Here is a 22,222-nt window from a genome sequence, read left to right as displayed (position 1 = left end):
TAAAGAACTTAATGTTTAATATATTAAAATACCATATTTATAATACTTTGATAACATAGATAATAAATGACAAAGATAAACTAGACTTTTTCAAAAATTATAAACCCAATATAGGTGGTACACTGAAGGGTATAAGAAATCAAAAAGGTATAGTTAACTAACCATATAGTAAAGTATATTTGTGTGATGCTTGGCTTTAATTGTCAACTCAACACAATCTAGAACCATTTGGCAGGAGAGCCTCAATGTGGAATTGTCTACATACAGTTGGCCTGTGGCTAAGGTTATGGGTGATTTTTGCCTTGACTGTGTGAACCACTGTGGGACAGCCCAACTCACTGTGGGAGACACTGTTCTCTGGGTTTAGGTTCTGGACTGTTTAAGAGTAGAGACGGTGAAATTAATAAGTACGCATGCATTCATTTCTGTCTGCTCTTGACTATATGTAACTAGATGCTTTAACTTCTGAAGCCTTGACTTCCCAACAATAATGGACTGTATAATTATCAATTACAAGACAAACTCTTTATTTTGACAGAGTATTTTATTTCACCAAAATAAAATTAGAATTTCAGCCAGGCGTTGGTGGCGCACACCAATTGTCCTAGCATTCAGCAGAGGCCAGTCTGGTCTACTCAGCAAGAACCAGGACAGCTAGGACTACACAGAGAAACTCTGTCTCAAAAGAGACAGAGAGAGAGAATTTCAATTTAAAATGACTATTCAACTATTACACAGTAATAGTTTATTCTGCAGGAAACAATTATCAACCTACAGAGTTGGTAAGAAGGAAGACAGACCGAAACTAGAGGGCAAGGGTCTCAGCTGCTAATTCTAAAGGGCACACACTACCATCTAAGGCTCAAACTGGCTCAAGAATTTGCAATTGAGGCAGGCATGGTAGCATCCACTTTAATTCCGTCTCTCGGGAGGCAGAGGTAGGAGGATCTCTTTGAGTTCAAAGCCAGCCTGAGGCTTTAGAGTGAGGCCTTATCTCCAAAGAAAGAAAGAGGGAAGGGGAAGAGGAGAAAGAGAAAGTAAAGAAAAAAAAGCATCTGGTATGGGGGCTCAGGCCTACCACTTAGGGGTGAAAGAAAAGGAATCAGAAGGCCGTGTGGAATCATCACCCTCTGCTACACACCATGTTCTAGGCTAACTAGGTTACATGAGACCTTGTATCTTTTAAAGGATTGTTTCCCCAAGGAGCAGAGAATGACTCAGTGGTTAAGAGTGCTTTATTACTCTTGCAGAGTACTTGGGTTTGGTTCCCAAGATCCACATGGTGGCTGACAATTCCCTGTAATTCCAGTTTAAGAGTGTAGGACACCATTTCCTGACCTCCAAGGCCTCTTGCACACAAGTGGTCCACAAATATTTTGGTGCACTCAGGCACACACAATAAAATAAAAAAAATTAGAAAAAGAATTTCAGCACTGGGCCTAGTGGTGAAGAATATATACATCTTTATTCCTAGCACTAGTGAGACCAAAACAAAACATTACAAACTTAGAACCTGTAATACAATCCTTCACATAGTCACTAACTAAACTCTATTTTATTTGTATTTATATGTATGTTATATGATTGCTATTTATGTACAGGTGTCCAGAGGCTAGAAGAGGGTGTAGGATCCCAGTAAGATGGAGTCACAGGTGGTTGTGACACATTTGACATGTGTGCTAGAAATGCAGAAATGAAGTGAGGTCCTCTGGAAGAACAGCAAGCACTCTTAACTGCTGACCCATCTTACTGACACACTGACTTGTTGACTGACTGATTTGTGTGTGTGCTTGTGTGTACCTGTGGTATGTGTGTGGGGGCATGCATGTGTGTCTGTAGTGTGTGTAGTGGTGTATCTGTCTGTGGAGGAGGGTTTGTGATGTATGTGTGTGTAGTCACAAAGTTATTGCCACTGTCAACTTCATTAGAAACAGCTATAAAACAGTCACTTTGCCTTTGGGTGCTACTCAATAAACAGGAAGAATACCTAATCTGATTGACAAGACACATAAATGTGGATAAAGAAAAGCACAGTAAAATCAGAAGAGACTTGAAATTTGTTTTTAAAGCAAAAAAATGCAGGGTCGATGTGGTAGCACATGCTTTTAATCCTAGAATTCAGGAGACTGAGGTAGATAGGATGTGTTTATGTACATATATGTGTGTGTATATATTTTTCCCCACTTGGGTATTTGGAAGCTGGTATCAAATCCAGGGCTGCTCCTCTCTAAATGCTAAGAAGATATTCTACTACTCTGCTATACTCTAAACCCCAACATTTTATTAAAAATGCTTGGTCATAACATGTTATGACAATATATTAGGTCATTAAGTCATATATAGCATTAGATAAATGAACATATGTAGACTTTCATTTGTGCATGTGCATTTGTAAGTTCATTCAAGAATAAACATATTTGACTGATTAGTTGCTTGGAACCATCTAAATACTTTAAAAATACAATATGGAGCTGAGAGTACTGGCTTCTCTTGCAGAGGGTTCAGTTCCCAACACTAACATGACAGATCACAACTATTTTTAATTCCAGTTCCAGAAGATTAGGATGCCCTCTTCTGGCTTCCTCAGGCATTGCAATCATGTGGTATACTTACATGAGGGAAAACACCCATACATATAAAATAAAACTTTTTAAAAGACCCAATCTGAACCTATGATTAAAAAATAGCTTCCAACTCAAACACAGCACATAACTTATGATTCCACTAGCATATGTGTTTGTGTTAAGTGTGTGTGTGTGATTTAGATACTGACATCCTAAGCCTGTGCTCCATCATCGATATAGTCCTAGACTGACTCCACTCTAATATAATATAGATGAATACATGCACACAAAAAAGAACTTGTGTCCGTCTGTCTACAGTGACTGTGTGTGTGTGTGTCTGTACTGTGAGTAGCATGACTGGCGGGAATCTATTTAAAGATTTGTTATTTTTAATTATGTGCATGTGTCTATGTGTTTGTGCAGGTGCCTCTAAAGGACAGAGCCATCAGTTCCTTCTGGAGCTAGAATTACAGGAGGTTGTCAGCTGCCAACGGGAGTCCTCTGCAAGAGTACCCTGTACGCTTAAATGGTTGTTTCTCCAGCCCCTATTTATTTCATTTATTTATTCAGATGTTTCTGGTACATATGCACATACACACACATGTGGAAACTAACGGTCAATGTCAGGTGTCTTCTTCCATCATTCTTCAACTTGTTTTTCTTTAAGATTTATTTTATGTGCATGAGTGCTGTGCCTGCATGTATGTACATGCAGCATAAGAATCTGGTGCCCAATGTCAGAGGAGGGTGTCAGAGCCCCTGGAACCAAGTTACAGATGGCTGTCACCTGTCATGTGGGTGTTAAGAACTAAACCAGGGCCCTTGGCAAGAGCAGCAAATGTTCTAAAGCACCGAGTCATTGTTCCAGCTACACTCCACCTTACTGAAACACTGCGATCTGGGGATCACTGGTTTGGCTAGCCTGGCTGGCCAACAAGCCCTAGGAATCTTCCTGTCTCTCCCTTCCCAGAGCTGACATTACAGGCACACACTAGCTTCTATGTGGGTCCTGAAGGTGCAGACTCAAGCCTCACTTACCTGCTAAGCACTTTATCATCTGTGATGACCTGTCTTCTTTCTAACTTTCCTATAGCATCCAGTTGCATATAAAATGCTGAGTGACAGCCTTCGGGTTTTAACAACCTAATTTACAACAGACAAGTTAAAGATCTCATTTGCAACCACCAATATACTTACATAATACGGTTCTGCTTCCCTTTCAGTTATCTCATCCTGATACAACGTAAAGCAAGTTGGAATTCGTCCAAACCACACATCTCGAAGCACATCTTTGTCATCTGTCATTCTTCCAGTGAGTGGAGCAGTACATATACGCTAAGTTCTTTCTTCAACCAAAGTTAAACTGTAAACAAAATAAACAGCATTAGTTAGGTTCTTACAAGAATTAATGAAAAGATTTCATAGACAGAAAATGAACTCCAAAAATCGTCACCTAAAGAAAAGGTGAGAGTGGTGTGGTGTGGTACACCTTTAATTCTAGCATTCAGGAGGCTGAGACAGGCAGAATTTTGTACATATGAGGTCAGCCTGGTCTCCAGGACAGAAAGGGGAAAAAAAAAGATGTCAGGAGTGATAGTATATGCCTCTAATTTCTACACTAGAGAGGCTGAGGCAGAAGAGTTTCAAACAAATGAGCTATTCAGTAAGACACACTCTGAAAGTGTATGTGTGTGTAATATTACACATTCAAGTAGAAACTATACTTCTGTTACCCTTTCAAGCCCAGAAGAGTCTGCTCACTCACCTAAAAGAGAGCCTGTACCTCTGTCCTATGATCTTAATCCAATTTCAAAAGATCATTAACACAATTACACTTGCCCAATCAAATATATTTGACCTCTCCTACCCTTCATAATATTATTCCTCCTGGAAAGAAAACTCAAAACATTTGTTTGGGACTGCAAGTGAGCTCAGTTGGTGGTGTGCACTAATCAAGAACTGCAGGTGGTCGTACATGCCTGTGAGCCTCACGAGACCAGTCTGGGACACACTAGCCCCTGCCTGGAAAAAAAGAATGTTTGCGCACACAAGAAAAACCTTCAGGAAGCTGATTCCCCTTTCTAAATTTCATCAGATCCATAATTTGACCCCAATACTTCCAGTTATAATTATATTCCCTTTTATAACCTTGAACATCTAGCTGTTGTGCTCACGCTCCCCCAGTCTAGCAGGCTGTTTTTTCTACAACTCTCACCCACTCTGTAAACTAGCAGTCCTCTGTCCCAGTGAAATACTACTCTACAGCTAGCACTAACCCTGCACATGAGAAAAGTTTCAATATCAGGGAAGGAAAATTCCCATGACCTCTGAGATATCCCAGGGTCTTCCATTGCTCATACTCCACATGTTGTAGGAATTCGATCCAACAGTCAATTGTATTAGATGGCTTAGACTAATGGGCATGGTCTTCTCTGTGGGTACAAGACTCGAATACCCAAATAAAAGATGAGGGCGGGTGCTGTGGGACAATAGTCTATACCCTGTCAATTGTATTTTAATATATGCTGATTGGCCAGTAGCCAGGCAGGAAGTAGAGGCAGGGCAATGAGAACAGGAGAATCCTGGGAAGAGCACGAAGTCCATAGTTGTGAGCCAGCCACAGAAGAAGCAAGATGTGACTGTGACTCGCCGAATAAGGTACCGAGCCATTCTTGGCTAGCACAGACAAGAATAATGGGCTAATGTAGTTATAAGAACTAGCAAATAAGAAGTCTGAGCTAATGGTCCAATCAGTTTATAACTAATGTAGACCTCTGTGTGATTTCTTTGGGACTTAACAGCTGCAGGATCGGGCGGGGGAGATAAACTCGGTTAACAAATGGTGCCCAACGTGTGGACACTGGCATCAACAGAAAGCCTGAGAGAGCTTGTGAATAGAGTTAAGCACAGCTTATTGATGGCAGCATTTTCTCAGGTTGGCTCTATTTGCTAGTGGCAAATGTGTCTCATTTAAGAGAAGCTTCCTGAGTCAGCTTTAGCTGCAAAAACTTTGTAGCCCTTTTAAGAGGCTCTGCCACAAAACACTTAAATGGTGTTTATGAATAGCCTATAGCATGCTTCTTGGTGGCGGCATGGACCTTGAAACACTATAGAGTTGTGGCAATAAACATGACTCCAGCTGGTATCTCTGCCATGAGGCTGGAATCTCAGAAAGCTAAGGAATGGGCTGGATCCAGCCATTAAAACCACAGCTTTAATTCTAGTTATATTGCTTAGCAAATTAAAGACTCATGTGGTCAGAGATATACAGTAAAGAGAGATTCAAAGATGAAGAAAACCTGTAAATGGTTTACAGTGTGTTAAAAATATATGCAGGCTTAGGAGAGAAAAGAAAAAGGTTAAAGTCCTTAAAATAAAAATGAAAGAGTAGAGGCAGGCAGATCTCTGTGAGTTCAAGGACAGCCTGTTCTACAGAGTGAGTTCCTGGACACAGATACACAGAGAAACCCAGTCTCAAAAAGCCAAAAATTAAAAAATAAAAATAAAAGTAATAGAGGTTAAAATAAAGCCACATAAAGATAAAAAATATACACAGTCTGGATACTATATGTTATTATGTTCTCTTTGAATTGTTTGAATGCTGAGGAAGAAGCAATAGCTGCTAAAAACATTTAAATATAATGAAGCTGGATTAATAAAACAAATATTTTATAATGCCTTTACTTCAAAATTGACATCAAAAGACATGTTACTTTGGAGAAGAGGTTTTGTTTTTATTTCCACAGGAAATAGGAGGCTGTGGATTCATTCCAGGGTAAGAAAAATCAGGTTTGATCAAGGAAGACCCCCTGAGAAATCTCTGATAGGAGTGGATGGCCTAGATGTCTGAGTTCTATATCCAGAACAGATTCAAGACTGCTGACTGAGATGATAAAGCCTAACAGAATACTCTAGTCACAACTTGATCATAATTTTAAATTTTCTTCAGGTTCCCATAAGATTATAAGCACCCCCAATCAGCAGGAAATAGCTTGGAATACTATACCTACATTCCCAAAGAATGGACTATAGATATTTTCCTTTGCTTAGAATGTTGGTTACAAGTTGTTATGGATAATGATCAGGAGAAAAGCTAAACAAAGGATATTAAATTCAGAGTTCTTGTTTTTTCTTTTTTTTAAAAAAAGGGGGGAAGTGCTGTGGGACAATAGTCTATACCCTGTCAATTGTATTTTAATAAATGCTGACTGGTAGTCAAGCAAGAAGTAGAGGTGGGGCAATGAGAACAGGAGAATCCTGGGAAGAGCACGAAGTCTACAGTTGTGAGACAGTCACAGAAGAAGCAAGATGTGACCGCCTTGCCGAATAAGGTACAGAGCCATGTGGCTAACACAGACAAGAATGATGGGCTAATATGTTATAAGAATTAGTAAATAAGAAGTCTGAGCTAATGGGCTAATCAGTTTATAACTAATGTAGACCTCTGTGTAATTTCTTTGGGACTTGACGGCCTCAGGACCTGGCGAGACAGAAAAAACTCGGTCAACAGGCGGGGCAAAGGATGCTTTCTTGGGTATAGCCACGTGGCAACAAGCCACAGGAACACACGTGGCTGGCTGCTTGGTTCTCATACCCTTTTGAAATGAGCAGTGCTAGCAGTGGAACAAAAAGCAATGGTATATCCACAGTGGCAGCAGCTTCAGTCTGTATCGTGAGTGTACTTTATTGATTGGCACCCGTTCATAAATCTGACTTGATCACAAACTTTACTTCCTCTTACCTAGCATCCAACGTGGGGCGTCATTTGTAAACTGAGGCAGCTCTTTTGTTTCCTGGCTGTCCAGTCCCAAAACAATCACACAGAAACTTATATTAATTATAAATTGTTTGGCTTATAGTTCAGGTTTATTATTAACTAGCTCTTACAACTTAACCCTTCTACTAATTTATGTATTGCCACGTGGCTTGTGTTTTTACCTGTGTTCTAACATATCTTGCTGCTCCAGTGGCTCACTGGCTTCTCCTCAGTGTCTGCCCTTCTCTTTCCCTGTAGTTTTAGTTTGGCTTTCCTACCTGGCTCCATCCTGCCTAGCTATAGGTCAAATCAGCTACTTTATTATCCAATGGGAAAATACATTCACAGCAAAAAAAAGGAGTATCCTATATCAATACTATGTAGGGGAAGCCCAGCCCAATGGGGGGCGTGTTCGCATCAGGCTAATGTTTACGTATAAATCTGGCTGGCGTAAGCCCTGCTGGTCCCTTTCGTACATCAGGTTTTCATCGCTGGATCCCTGGTGTTGTAAGCTCATTAAAGTTTACTATTTCATATTAAGCTAGCCTGGTTACTACGCTGAATCATTTTGGCAACATTTTGGCGCTCAAAGGTGTGGCTTTTTTGCCTCCGCCCGAGTGCAGCCCCGCACCGCGGATCTGGCTTTGAACTTTAGATTGAGAGAACGCCCAGTGCACAATTTTGTGTGGCGGCTCACTGCCTAGGTTCTATCTTTCCCAGCCCTTGCGAGCAAGTCAGCTAATGGAACTCAGGAAGCGCGACTCGGCTCGCGCCTAGCCCGCTAGACCGCCACAGCTTTTACAGTGTGCTCCCCCTATTTATCAGCCCGGTGCCTGCTCTAATTCACACAGCACATAGTCTGCTTTAACTTCCGGTTTTGAGTAGTTATTTCAGACCGGCTCTAACTTCCCAGCCATGTGGACTCAGGTGCACCCCGCCACCTACTGGCAGGCAACGGTCATTACAGGTAAAAATTTCTTTAAATCAATCACAATAAATAAATAAGGATAAACAAAAATAAATACAGGTTTGATTGAAAATGTCTGAAAACGTTACCCTTCCAGACTTTCACAGCCTTTTTGATTATACCATGTGGGAGATTTTACAAGTGGTGTCTGTCACCCCACATCTATGGATCTTTCTGGGATTCGTAGTTTTCCTTGGTACTATATGGTTTGATAATAGAAATATGATAAAGTCCTTACAAGACCAATCCAGGATTCTTAAGGCAGAGGTTGAATGCTTAAAAACAATTGAGACTGACAACAATCTCCTCAAGAATCAGTTTGAAGTTCTCCAGGAAGAGAATAGATCTTTGTCTAACATGACTCGGTCAACTGAGCAAAATTTAGAAAAGGTACAGTCTGATATTAAGGAGAAATTCGTTACTATGGAAGAGGGAACAGCTGATTTGGATAATAAACTTCAGTCCCTTTTTGTAGGAACTGAAACATTAACTGAGAGAATCAAAACTGCTGAATGTGACAATCGGATTTTGTCTAAAGCTTATGACAGATTGGCTGACAGATTGTCAATACAAGAAGGCACGATTCATGCCATGAAAATTATGTCCAAAGATGAGATGTTATCTCTAATGGACAAACTTCATACCTTAGAATCCTCAATGAAGAAGGCTTTGGAGCATAATTCTGGATAGGAGATTCAGGCCTTGCAGAAGGCAATGGTAAAAAGATTTGAAAAGATTGAGGAAATTCTAGATTCTGATGATCCGGAGCAAATGGTAGAAAGGCAAATTTTAACTCCATCAGTGAGTAAAACTTTCCGGGATAATTCCTACAAAGCTCTACCTGCCTTTCCAGTAATAACAACAGAGAAAGTGATTGGTTCCAGAAACCCTAGGGTCATCAAGGAAGATACATGGGAGCCCGTCCATATGAATGATCTGAAAGAAATTAAACAGGCTGTTATGAATTTTGGGATGCATGCCTCCTTTGTTAAAGAGATGCTAAAATCATGGTCTGTAACCAACAAGGCCACGCCCTATAACTGGATTCAATTGGCTTCTGCGGTCCTTCAGAGTGGACCACAATTGAATTGGAAATGCTTATTCAGGCAAGAGGCTAGACTTTTAGAACAGCAGGAAAGAGTGAAGGGAATTAAGATTTCCATAGATCAAATTCTAGGTGAAGGGCTCTTTTCCAACCCTCAGGAACAAGCTAATTATGATGAACACACCCTATCCATATGTACTGCAGCAGCCTTAAGGGCTTGGGACAGGGTTCAAGACCCAGGACACAGAATGGAATCATATATCAGAGTTAAACAGGGTTAGAGAGAACCCTTTAGTGACTTTCTACAAAGACTAACTAAAGCTGTACAAATAGGGATTATCTGACCCAGAAGCAAGATGTATAATAATTGAGTCTTTCTTTGGCTTATGAAAATGCAAATGTGGAGTGCAAAAGGATCTTGGGGCCTTTAAAGATCAGATCAGTGCCCTTGGAAGAATGGGTCTTGCATACACTGAATGTTGATACATTTGACTATGGCACTGAAGCATGGGTAGAAGAAGCAATTTCCAATGGTAAAAGAAGGCATCAGAATACCAAATGTTTTAATTGTGGCAAAATGGGACATATGAAAAGGAATTGTAGACAACGGATTTCCAGAAATATTAATAATGCGTCTTCTAGAAATAACAGAAATAGGAGGACCCAGCCTTCAAGTTTATGTAGGAGATGTGGGAGAGGCAGGCATTGGACGAATGAATGCTGGTCAACAAAAGATAGACAAGGCAACCTGTTACAGACGGGAAACGTGAGGGGGGGCCCTCGCAGGCCCCCATGGTGAACGTGGTTCAGTCATTTCCGGTTTCTGCAGAGAACGTGCCTCATTAGGAAAATTAGAAAGCCCTTTGCCTACTGTTACAAGCAATAATGATCTGAAGGATGAGTTCCGTGTGTTCTGGCAAACTTCTATAAGTGATGTAGAGAAAAGTTTGCCTTCACAGTACCCTACTTATAATAATTCTCAACCTTCGAGGAGATACCAATAGGCCGTTCTTCCACAGGGCATGTTAAATAGCCCCTCCCTGTGCCAATATTCTGTAAATCAACCATTGCAAATAATACGCAAGAAATTTCCCAAATCGATAGTATATCATTATATGGATGACATTTTGTTATCTGATTCAAACATGGATACCTTGGAAAAACTGTTTGAAGAAATGAAGATAGTTTTACCTAAATGGGGACTGCAGATTGTTCCCGAAAGGATTCAGAGGGGAGATTCTGTTAATTATTTAGGTTATAAAATAGGTTTGCAAAAAATTAAGACACAAAAGGCACAAATTCGAAGAGATCGCCTATGGACTCTTAATGACTTTCAAAGACTGTTAGGAGACATTTCCAGTCTATGACCAGCTGTTGGGATAACACCTGATCTAATAATTCATTTGAACAAAACCTTGGATGGTGATAAAGATTTGAATAGTCCCAGAGAATTAACAGCTGAAGCAGAAAAGGAACTGACAATGATTGAGGAAAAATTACAAGAGGCACATGTGGACAGGGTGAATCCAGAGCTCGACTGTATTCTCGTCATACTACCATCCAAAATCTATCCTACAGAAATTTTGATGCAGAGAGATGATATTATCTTGGAATGGATCTTTTTATCACATAAACCAAGTAAGAAATTGAAAACTTATGTGGGAAAAGTCTCTGAGTTAATTACAAAAGGCAAGCTGAGACTTCGTCAACTAGCAGGCATAGATCCAGCAGAAATTATAGTGCCTTTCACTGCTCATGAACTAAAGAAATTATGGGAAGATAATGAACCATGGCAAAGAGCTTGTGCTAATTTTTGGGAGAAATTAATAACAACTATTCAAAAAGCAAGAGACTTAACTTCATAAAGAGAACTTCTTGGATTCTTCCTCGAATCGTCCATGATGCTCCAATAACCGGAGCCCGTATATTTTATGCTGATGCCAATAAATCAGGGAAGGCAGGTTACAAATCAGAAGACTTGAGTAAGGTGGAACAAAGTCCTTATGATTCTGTCCAGAAGGCAGAATTATATGCCATTCTTATGGTGCTAAGGATTTTAAAGAACCTCTTAATATAGTTACTGATTCACAATATGCAGAAAGAGTTATTTTACATATTGAAACTGCTGAATTTATACCTGATGATACAGAACTAACCTCTTTGTTTATCCAGGTACAAGACATGACCAGGAACAGGCTTTGCCTTATGTATATAACACACATCCAATCCTATACGGGTCTGCCAGGTCCTCTAGCACAAAGTAATGCAGAAATTGATCAATTGTTGATTGGTAGTGTGCTGTAGGCCTCTGAATTTCATAAAAAACATCATGTCAATAGCAAAGGCTTGAAGAAAGAGTTTTCTATTACATGGCAACAAGCTAAGGAGATTGTAAAGAAATGCCCTACTTACTCTTTCTATAATCAAACACCACTGCCTGCAGGGGCTAATCCTAAGGGCACTCAAAGGAATGAAATCTGGCAGATGGATGTGTTCCACTTTGAAGAATTTGGCAAATTAAAGATGGATAATGGTCCTGCTTATGTTTCTAGGAAAATGAAACAGTTTTTTGATTATTACAATATTAAACATGTTACAGGTATACCAGACAATCCTACAGGTCAAGCAGTCATAGAAAGATCAAATCGAACTATAAAGGATATGTTAAACAAACAGATAGGGGTGGAAAACACCCCCAGAAATAGGTTACATAATGCTTTATTAACCTTGAATTTTCTCAACACTAATGAAAAGGGGACTATGGCTGCAGAAAGACATTGGATAATGGAAAAGTCTGTTGAAATAAATCAACCAGTTTATTTCAAGGATGTGCTGACTTCGCAATGGAAGCCAGGAGATGTGCTGCGTTGGGGAAGGGGTTTTGCTCTTGTCTCCACAGGAGAGGAAAAATTGTGGATACCGTCAAAATTAATAAAGGTTCTGTTTGAAGAAGTCACTTGGAAAAGATAAATAACAATTCATTCACAAGGATGATGACCATAGTGATGGTAAGAGTATTATATATATATATATATATATATATATATATATATATATATATATATATATATATATGTTGGGGGCAGGGTTCTTTTCTTATCTCCACAGGAAAACACTCATCTTCAAAGAATTTAAGGGACCCTGAATAGTTAAATACTGATGGATGGAAACTAGTTACGACCCACTAAGGATCAGCAATAAAACTGAACATGTTCTGTAAGTACAAATTTTTTTATATGTCTTATTAAACATTTCTTTATAAATATGTAAGAGCTGGTTTTGGAGTTGGACTATGGCTCAGTCCCTCTTTAATTCCAAGCCTGTTGATAAGAAATATCTCTGAGTTTCTGTCTCAGGTCAGGAGCCATGAAATGGGACAGAATAAGAATAATTATATTCGTGATAAACTTTCTTTGCCTTTCCTCATATCTGTGTCTTTCTTTATATGTCAGTATATGTCTTTGTAGTTAACGTTTAAATTTCCCATAACAAGCAACAAATTTTCCTACAGTAATCTTTGAAGTTTCCAGGATAAAGATGGGGCCCCACATCAACTCAACCTGGTTATTATGACATTATAATTTTTTTTAGCGCTAAAATTAGACCTGTTTTTTGGTTCCAACTGCATGAGACAATTTCGAATGGTGCACATTTTTGACAACACTCTGGCCGGACCTCCTCAAAACGCTCAGAGGCTAGTTACAATTTTCTTATGTCAAAGGTTAACTTGGGAATTTTATCATCATTTGCTTTCACAGGACCCCCTAAGAAGAACGTCACCCGCATGTCAGCTGGAAGCAATCTTAGAGGACGACGTCCCCTCTCCCAACAGAGTTTGCCCTCAGGTTTAGGGACATCATTTACTGGTTGATATAGGGTTGAGGGGATGGGGAAGATATTTTATGGGATTAGGGGTGCTTTCAAAAAAAAAGGGGGGGATCAATTGGTTTGATGGGATGATTGGTATTTGTGAATTACTGTTTTTAGAAAATTGTATTGGTACTGATTCTTGTATATTGATATATTGAATATTGAATGAGTGCTTCTACCTCTATTGTATAAGAGTATGCTTATACCTCTGCCTATATTGTATTGATATATTTACCATATTGCAATGTACATTTCTACCTCTGATATTATTTATGTAATGACATTGTTTACATTTGGTATGTAATGACATTGTTTACATTTGGAGATCATTGTTCTCATAATTTGTTATTCTCTTAGTCCTCAAGTTAGATAGATATCGAGAATTATAAATCAATAGTCATATATGTTTGTCATATTTATTTTTAGGATAATCAGGTTTTTCAGATACCTAGAGATTATATTTAGTATAGATAGTATAATCTTCAACCTCTTTGAAGAGCAGTAGAAAATGGCCTTTAATCTAACTTAGAATTCCATGCCAACGAGACACAAATACTCCTGGCAACACCGCTCTACTCCCGAGAGAACGTTGAGCACCAAAGACACTCCACTGGGAGTTTGTCTTCTTGGAAGAACTAGCCTTTGGGTTAAGAAAAGCCCATACCTCAACTACTGACAAAGATACAGAATATCCATAAGTGGATGAAACAGGATTGTCTTATCTTGCCAAGACAGGGCAGGATAGTTCTAAGAAAGTTCCTTGCCTTTAATAATGGTATGACAGTTATGTTAGGCCTTAGCCAAAGTTGGCTGACTCAACATTACAAATGAGACTTTGGGTGATTGCCCAGGTAGTCAGTTGTCTCTGCATTTGTTGCACATTTTGGAAATTTCTCGTTTGTTCTTCCTGGTTGCTTAAGTAATATTACTTCCCTTCTCAGATCTTTGACGGAGTTGAAGATTAGATAATTGTAGTTACTCTCTACATTATTTAGACTCCTTGAGATAGAATGTTTAGCAAAACTTTTGTTATATGTTTCTTGCTCAATATTGTTTGTTATTTGTAATTTTATATTTATTATTTGTTCCTATTGTATATAGTTTGTATTTGGTTTGGTTCTGTCTTATTTAGACAAAAGGGGGAGATGTAGGGGAAGCCCAGCCCAATGGGGGGCGTGTTTGCCTTGGGCTAATGTTTACGTATAAATCTGGCGGGCGTGAACCCCGCCAGTCCCTTTTGTACTTCCGGTTTTCATTGCTGGATCCCTGGTGTTGTAAGCTCATTAAAGTTTACTATTTCATATTAAGCTAGCCTGGTTATTACGCCGAATCATTTTGGCAACAATACTACATGCATACATGCTGACGTACATACTGCTGATAATTACTAGAGAAACCCAAAGAAAGGCTATCTGGATATTAAGGCTCAAAATATTACCAAAATAATGTTCTACCTTTGCTCAATCTTCATGGTCAGTTAATTCATAACTTATTAGGATATATAATGAAAAATCCTAAATAAATATGATTCCCCCAAAATTATGGGTTCAGGCCAATATCAATGTAGCACAAATTCTAACTGGTCTTAATAATAAAAACATAAAGTCACCTATTAGGGTGTGAAAACTGAAGGCTCAGAGAAGCAGAGCGGCCAGTCACTAGAGTTCTTACCTTTACCAATGCTCAGACCAATGGCGCAATCCTGTCCTTACAAATCCTTAGACTGCATCCATCCCTACAAACCCTCAGACTGCCCTGAGCTCCTGTCTCCTCCCGCCTTAATAGGCCTCTCTCTGCCCAGTCATATCACTCCTGTCTCTACTTCCCTAGTGCTGGCATTAAAGCCATGTGATCCCAAGTCCTGAGATCACCTTTGTGTGCGTTCTGTTTCTCTATTAGAAAAGATCAATTTTGTGTAGCCCAGGGTGGCCTTGAACTCAGACTGGTCCACCTGCCTCTGTCTCCTGAATGCTAGCACTAAAGGTGTGTGCCACCACTGCCTGGCCTCTTTGACTAACTAGTGGCTTAGTGTTACACTCTGACCTTCAGGTAAGCTTTATTTGTTACAGCATATACAAAATATCACCACATGTCAATTTAAAATTCTTTTTATGTTTACTATATTTATGAATGCTTTGTTTATATGTATGTGTGGATCACATGCATTCTGAGTGCCCTTAAGAGTCTAGAAGAAGATGCCAGATACCCTGAAACTGGAGATACAAATGGTTTGTGAGCCACAATGTGAGTGCTAGGTTTTGAACCCAGGTCCTCTGCAAAAGGAACATGTGTTCCTATCACTGAGCTGTCTTTTTAGCCCTGAAATCAATTATTAACACTGAGGTACATAAAGACGCTTGTTCTCATCCTTTTCTTCCCCCCTCAGTGCCCAATTGGAATTATCATCAATTAATCAAAAAGTTAAAGGTCAGTCAAATGCAAGTCATCCTCACATTGCATACTGCAAGAGGTGGGGAAAGATCTGCCCAATGTCAAACTATCGGCACAGTAGTCAGTTCAGAATAAGGACTCTGGTACTTAGCAGTGCCTTAATTTTTTTTCTTTTTTCTTTTTTTTTGGATTTTCCAGACAGGGTTTCCCCATAGCTTTTGGTTCCTGTCCTGGAACTAGTTCTTGTAGACCAGGCTGGCCTCAAACTTAATTTTTATTAAATATAAACAAGTGTTTTAGGCAAGCAACACACATTTGCCAATTTCATCAGTACCACAGGAGACTTCAAGTCCAAGCATGCTTAAATTCTACACTCATAAGAAAAGTCTCTGAAGGTGCAGATCATTCAAATGATTTGCTGAAAATAGGAGGGTCCTCAGCTCTTCTTGACAAGGGCAACAACTGGAGAGATTGCTCGGCAGTTCAGAGTGCCTACTGTTCTCCCAACAGACCTGAGCTCACTTCCCAGCACCCAGCCTGGATTCCTCAAAAATATCTGTAAATCCAGTTCCAGCGATCCAATCCCCTCTTCTGGTCTCTTCTGGCACTGCAAATGTGAGTCATAAATTCACACAGGCACACACCGAAACATACAAATGCTAAAATCCTAAATGAAATAAACGTTAAAAAGCAAACTAAGCCAGGTGGTGGCGCATGTCTTTAATTCCAGCACTTGGGAGGCAGAGGCAGGTAGATCTCTGTGAATTTGAGGCTGGCCTGCTCTACAAGAGCTAGTTCCAGGACAGGCTCCAAAACTTCAGCAGAACCCTGTCTAAGAAAGAAAAAAAAAGCAAAATAAAATTTTAAGTAAATAAAATTATGTTTACCTGGTTATGGACTAGTTAGCTGGCTCAGTGGGTAAAGACACTTGGTGCCAAGCTTAACAACTTGAATTAGATTACCAGGAGCTACATGGTGGAAACAGAGAACTGAGTCTACAGACTGTCCTGACTCCCACATGCATGCATGGCATATATGTACACAATGCAAACTTACACACTCTAAATGAATATTAAAGAAATTTAAACACAACAGAGAGAAATTAGGAAAAATATTCCATTCAAAGAATGATGGAGGAGTTACTTTCATTTAATAAAGAAACTGCCTTGGCCCATTTATAGGCCAGCCCTTAGGTGGGTGGAGTAAACAGACAGAATGCTGGGAGAAAGAAGCCGAGCCAGAGAGTCGCCATGATTCTCCCACTCCAGACAGACACAGGTTAAGATCTTTCCTGGTAAGCCAGCTCATGGTGCTACACAGAATATTAGAAATGGGTTAGATCACTATGAAAGAGCTAGCCAATAAGAGGCTGGAACTAATGGGCCAGGCAGTGTTTAAAAGAATACAGTTTCCGTGTAATTATTTCGGGGCATAAGCTAGCCATGCGGGCGGCTGGGTGCCGGGACGCAGCCCCGCCACTCTTATCACAACACAAAGTAACTCCCAAAAAGTTGTGTTTAGGAATACACCTAACAAGAATAGTAAAAGACCTCAATGAAAAATTCAAGACACTGAAAAAGAAAATCACAGAAGATGATGGAAGACATCCCATGCTCCTGGGTTATTAGAAATAATACTGTAAAAATTATTTATACTACTAAAATTAGTTCACAGATTTATCTGTCAAAATCCCAATCACAGTTCACAAGAAACAATGAAAAATTCATACGGTAACACAAAAGATTCCAAATAGCCAAAGCAACCCTAAGGAGTCACAACACTGCACTGGACCTCAAATTATACTATAGGGCTACAGACAACCTGGTACAGGCATGAAAATAGACAGGAAGGGTCGGGCTCATGCCTTTACTCCCAGTACTTGGGAGGGAGATGTAGGTGGATCTCTGTGAGTTCGAGGTCAGCCTGGTCTACAAGAGTCAGTTCAAGAATAGCTAGGGCTGTTACACAGAAAAACCAAAAAGACACGAAGACCAATGGAACAGAGTACCCAAAAATAGAATGGCAATGCTATGTACCCTTAGTTATGAGATAAAGAGGCAGAAACATACATTAGGAAAAAGGATAGTGTATCCAGCAAATGGTGCTGAACAAATTGCATTTGTACCTGCAGAAGAATGAAATTAAATTCTTATCTTTCACCTTGTATAAAAAAAATCAATACAAAATGGATCAAGGACTTTAATTTAATACCCGAAACACTTCTACTTCTCGAAGAAAACCTAAGGGATGCTTTTCAAACTATTGGGGCAGGCAAAGACTTTCTGAACAGACACCAACAGCACAGGAGCCAACCTCAAGTATTATCAGGTGGGACTACAAGTAAATAAGATTTATTGTACAGCAGAAGAAATAATCAGCAGAATTAAGAGGCAGCCCACAGTCAGGGAGAAAAGTTTTACCAGTTGGTTGTACTGCAGACAAGTGGCTAATATCCAGAATTTACAAAGAACTGCAGGAATTAAATACCTAGGAAATAAAACTTACAACTAACAAATGGGTATATGGACTTAATACACTTATTTTTTTAAAAAAAATGAAATGCAAGCAGCTAATAATTATTTTAAAGTGTTCAACAGCTCTAAGAATCAGGGAACTGCAAATTCAAGTTACATACCACCTCACCCAACAGAATGGCTATCATCAATAAATGTGCCAACAAATGCTGCAGAGACTATAGAGAACAGAAGCCTTGTTCACTGCTGGTAGGGGTGCAAATTAACACAGCTATTGCAGAAATCAGTTTGGAGACTTCCCCCCCAAAAAACTTTAAACAAAAATAGCATATGATCTTCCTATTTCATTTCTGGGCATACCCTACTGTAAAAGTATCTGTACCCTCATTTTTATTTCTGCTTTATTCACTAGAGCAAGAAATGGAAATCAACCTTATTGCCCACAAACACGTGAATGGAAAATGAAAATTTGGTATATATAAAAGGGAATATTGTTCAGTTCCAAAGAAAAATGAAATAAAAAAATTTGCAGGAAGATGGATGGACTTAGAATATAACATTAAGTGAGGTCACACAATCTTAGAAAGAAAAAACAAAAACACATGTTCTCCATCATATGTAAAATCTAGCCTCTGTGTGTGTGTGTGTGTGTGTGTGTGTGTGTGTGTGTGTGTGTATATATATATATATATATATATACTTAGATGTAGGTGCAGTAACATACAAAAGAGAAAAAGAAAGGCTGACACTAAGGGATAAAGAAGGAATGAATGCAATGAACACACATTTACAAAGAGGATATAAAGTTATCTGCTTCCTAGTTCAAGTTTTTTGGTTTTGGTTGTGCGTTAAGTGCATAAAATAGTGAAAATATAAAACTCAACATAAAGTTGCAATGATTCCATTTCAAATGGCTACTTTACATTAAAAGTATAGAAGCTCATTGAATTGCATAGTCTTTGGGAAATTTCTTTTATTTGTAACTTTTAAAAATATAATAAAATTTAAAATAAATTTTAATTTTTAAAAAATAAGAAATAATCAGGTTATGATTATTTCCTGATTGGGATCAATTTCTTTTGAGACAAAGGCTCAATATGCAGACCAGGCTGGCCTGGAACTCACAGAGATCAGCATATATATATGCTGGGATTAAAGGTGTGCACCTAACTCCTTGTAGGTTTTGATGTTTGTGATTACTGTTGTTATGTATTCTGTTCATCAACTTGACATAAGCTAGAGTCATTAGAAAGATAGAACTTCAACTGAAAGAAAAACTGTCTCCATAAGATTGGCCTGTGTGCAAGTCTGTAGGGCATTTTCTTGATTTATGATATGGAAGGGTCCAGCCCACTGTGGGCAGTATTGTCCCTGGGCAGGTGGTCCTAGGGCATATAAGAAAGTAAAGTGAGGCTAGGTGGTGGGGGCATACGCCTTTGTTCCCAGCACTTAGGAGACAGAGACAGGTAGAATCTGAGGCCAGCCTGGTCTACAGAGCGAGTTCCATGACAGCCGTGGGTACACAGATAAACCTTGTTTTGAAAAACCAAAAAAGAAAGGCAACTGAGAAAGCCAGGAATAAGCCAGTAAACAGCACTCTTCCATGGTCTCTGCCTCATGTTCCTCCCTTCAGGTTCCTGCCCTGACTTCCTCTAGCTGATCAACTTTTACCTGGAAATGAAAGATATAGCAAATACTTTCTTCCCAAGTTGCTTCTGTTTCTTGTTTTAGCACAATAAAAACCTAACTAAGACATACTAATAGGCACATCAAAAACTGAAAAATATAAAGTACTAAGCACTCATCTCTGAAAACACAGGTAGAAAATAACTGACAACAAATGAAACTTAAGATGGCCTTGACTAGTAGAGCCCAAAACACTACTGTAGACAAATGATCACCATAAACCAAAGTATCATGCCTGGATTTGACTTCTCTACCTATCTGGACTGTCAGAACATGTGACCACCTTGCTCTTTCCATGTCATTCTCTTCTGCTCTTCTTCCTGGATCAGAATAAAGAAATGGCCAACACTGCCCTCTTAATGTCTGAGTCTCTGCTCAAAAGAGATACAAAGATAGACTTGGAGGAATGGAAACCACCTCCAAACTCAACTACGGGCGCAGATTTTTTTCTTCTTTTGGATTTGTTTTGTCACTTGTTTTTGTTTATGAAAGGATAGATCCTTTGTGTATTAAAGGATATAGCCTTGGCTGTACTGGGATTCAGTATGTAAACCAGGCTCGCCTTGAGCTCAGAGATCCACCTACCTCTGGTCCCAGAAGGCAAAAATTAAAGGCAGACATCACCATGGCCAGAGAGGCAGGGGCTTCAACACCTTGTAATCCAGCCATGTTTATGAACATTCTATAGTAGGTACATAAAACAATAGCTAAATCAGATGTTCATATCCTCTTTGCAATTCTTCATCTTGGTTATTAGTTCTTGAGACAGGGTTTCAAACTGTAGCCCAGATGTAACTCCAATTCTTAATCTCCCTGAAGCCTCCCCATTGCTGGTCACTTTTGGCCACTGTTCAATATATACATGTATTTGGTCTTCAGGGGAAGAACCCAACTGAGCCAAGGCAGCTCAAGTAAGCAGAGCATGGCAATGTAAACATACACTAATACATGTTCATCTAGGGGCTGTGGGAAAGTTCAGTAGTTAAGAGTGCTGACTGTTCTTCCAGAGGAACCAAGTTCAATTCCCAGCATCCACATCAGGTAGATCACAACTATAAGCAACTCCAGCTCCAAGTGATCTGACATCTGACTTGCACAGACACTGGAACAGAGGTACACATACCCACATGCAGACTACAAATAACTATTAACAGTAGTAGTAGTAGAAAGGACAAAGTTAACCTATAATAAATTTTATGTCTCTGGTCTAATAAATATACTTAAAATATATGGAAAACTGGTGATTCCATTTTCTATTGATCCTAACTTTTCTCACTTGTAAAATGGAAAACTGTTATTTCTTTATTACTTGGCTCTTTTGGGGGTCTGATACCCGGCTCCCAAATAAATAGCACGGAGGCTTATTCTTTCAAATAAATGCCAAGACTTAGCTTGGCTTGTTTCTAGCCAGCTTTTCTTTACTTAAATTATCCCATCCATCTTTTGCCTCTGGGCTTTTTCCTTTATTTGGTGTATTTTTCTTTACTTCTTATTCCGTGGCTGGCCCCTGGTGTCCTCCTCTCCTTCTTTTCTCACTCCTTGATCCGCCCAGATTTCTCCTCCCATTTATTCTCTCTGCCTGACAGCCCTGCCCATCCTTTCCTGCCAAGCTATTGGACATTCAGTTCTTTATTAGACCAATCAGGTAGTTTAGACAGGCAAAGTAAAAACTTCACAGAGTTAAACAAATGCAACATAAAAGGATGCAACTCATCTTTGCATCATTAAAACAAATATTCCATAGCACAAACTAATATAACACATCTTAAAATATTCAACAACAGAAAACAGCACTACCACATTAACCATGAACAAATTAATAAAGATATACAGCATACACCTGTAATTTCAGCACATGGGAAACAGGGAGGAGGACAAGTTTCAAGTGAGCCTGAGCTACACTGAAAAACTATAACTCAAAAGCAAGGGGGCAAAGAGGACTAGGAATGTGACTGAGTAGTGAACATAAGATTAGTATGTTTCCAAACATACACACTGCTTGAAGAGCTAAGAATAATCAAAACCATAGAAACAATCAGGAATTATAACAATAAAGAAAAATAACTTCTAAAAACTCTGCCTCAAACACGTTACTAAAATACTTTTCTATATAACCAAGCTAAAGAGATGGCTCAGCAGTTAGGAGCACATGCTAAGTTCATTTCCCAGCACCAACCTTAGGTATATGACAACTGTCTGTAACTCCAGTTCCAGTGATATGACACCTCTGGCCTTGAGCACAAGTATTTACACACACACATACAGATCACTAAACATAATAAAATGTTGAATGAAAACTTTAAATATAGTCAATAAATCTGATCCTTTGATAGATCAAGCTATGTGGTACGTACTAGGTGAATACAAAAACAACTGTTAAAACCTTAGTCATTGGCAGGGCAGAGTGGCAGAAGCCTTTAACTCCAGCAACTGTGAGGGGAAAGCAGGCAGATCTCTTGAGTTCCAGGC

At 39.2% G+C, this 22,222-nt stretch overlaps 1 protein-coding gene across 6 annotated transcripts in view; it reads right to left on the bottom strand.

Annotated features, from left to right (window-relative positions):
• Atg5 (autophagy related 5) overlaps positions 1-22,222 on the bottom strand; it is a 126,516-nt gene that overhangs the window by 96,969 nt on the left and 7,325 nt on the right. For all 6 annotated transcript variants that reach the window (XR_009056665.1, XM_057761491.1, XM_057761489.1 and 3 more), the window contains exon 2: positions 3,762-3,927. Coding sequence is in view for 5 of the 6 variants with exons in the window: in XM_057761491.1 (XP_057617474.1) it covers positions 3,762-3,869 (108 nt within the window). In the remaining variant the exon portion in view is untranslated. The remainder of the gene's footprint in view (positions 1-3,761; positions 3,928-22,222) is intronic.

This window comes from Chionomys nivalis, chromosome 2 (genome assembly GCF_950005125.1).
Source record: "Chionomys nivalis chromosome 2, mChiNiv1.1, whole genome shotgun sequence".
NCBI classification, from domain to species: domain Eukaryota; kingdom Metazoa; phylum Chordata; class Mammalia; order Rodentia; family Cricetidae; genus Chionomys; species Chionomys nivalis.
This window is presented reverse-complemented; position numbering and strand designations above follow the sequence as displayed.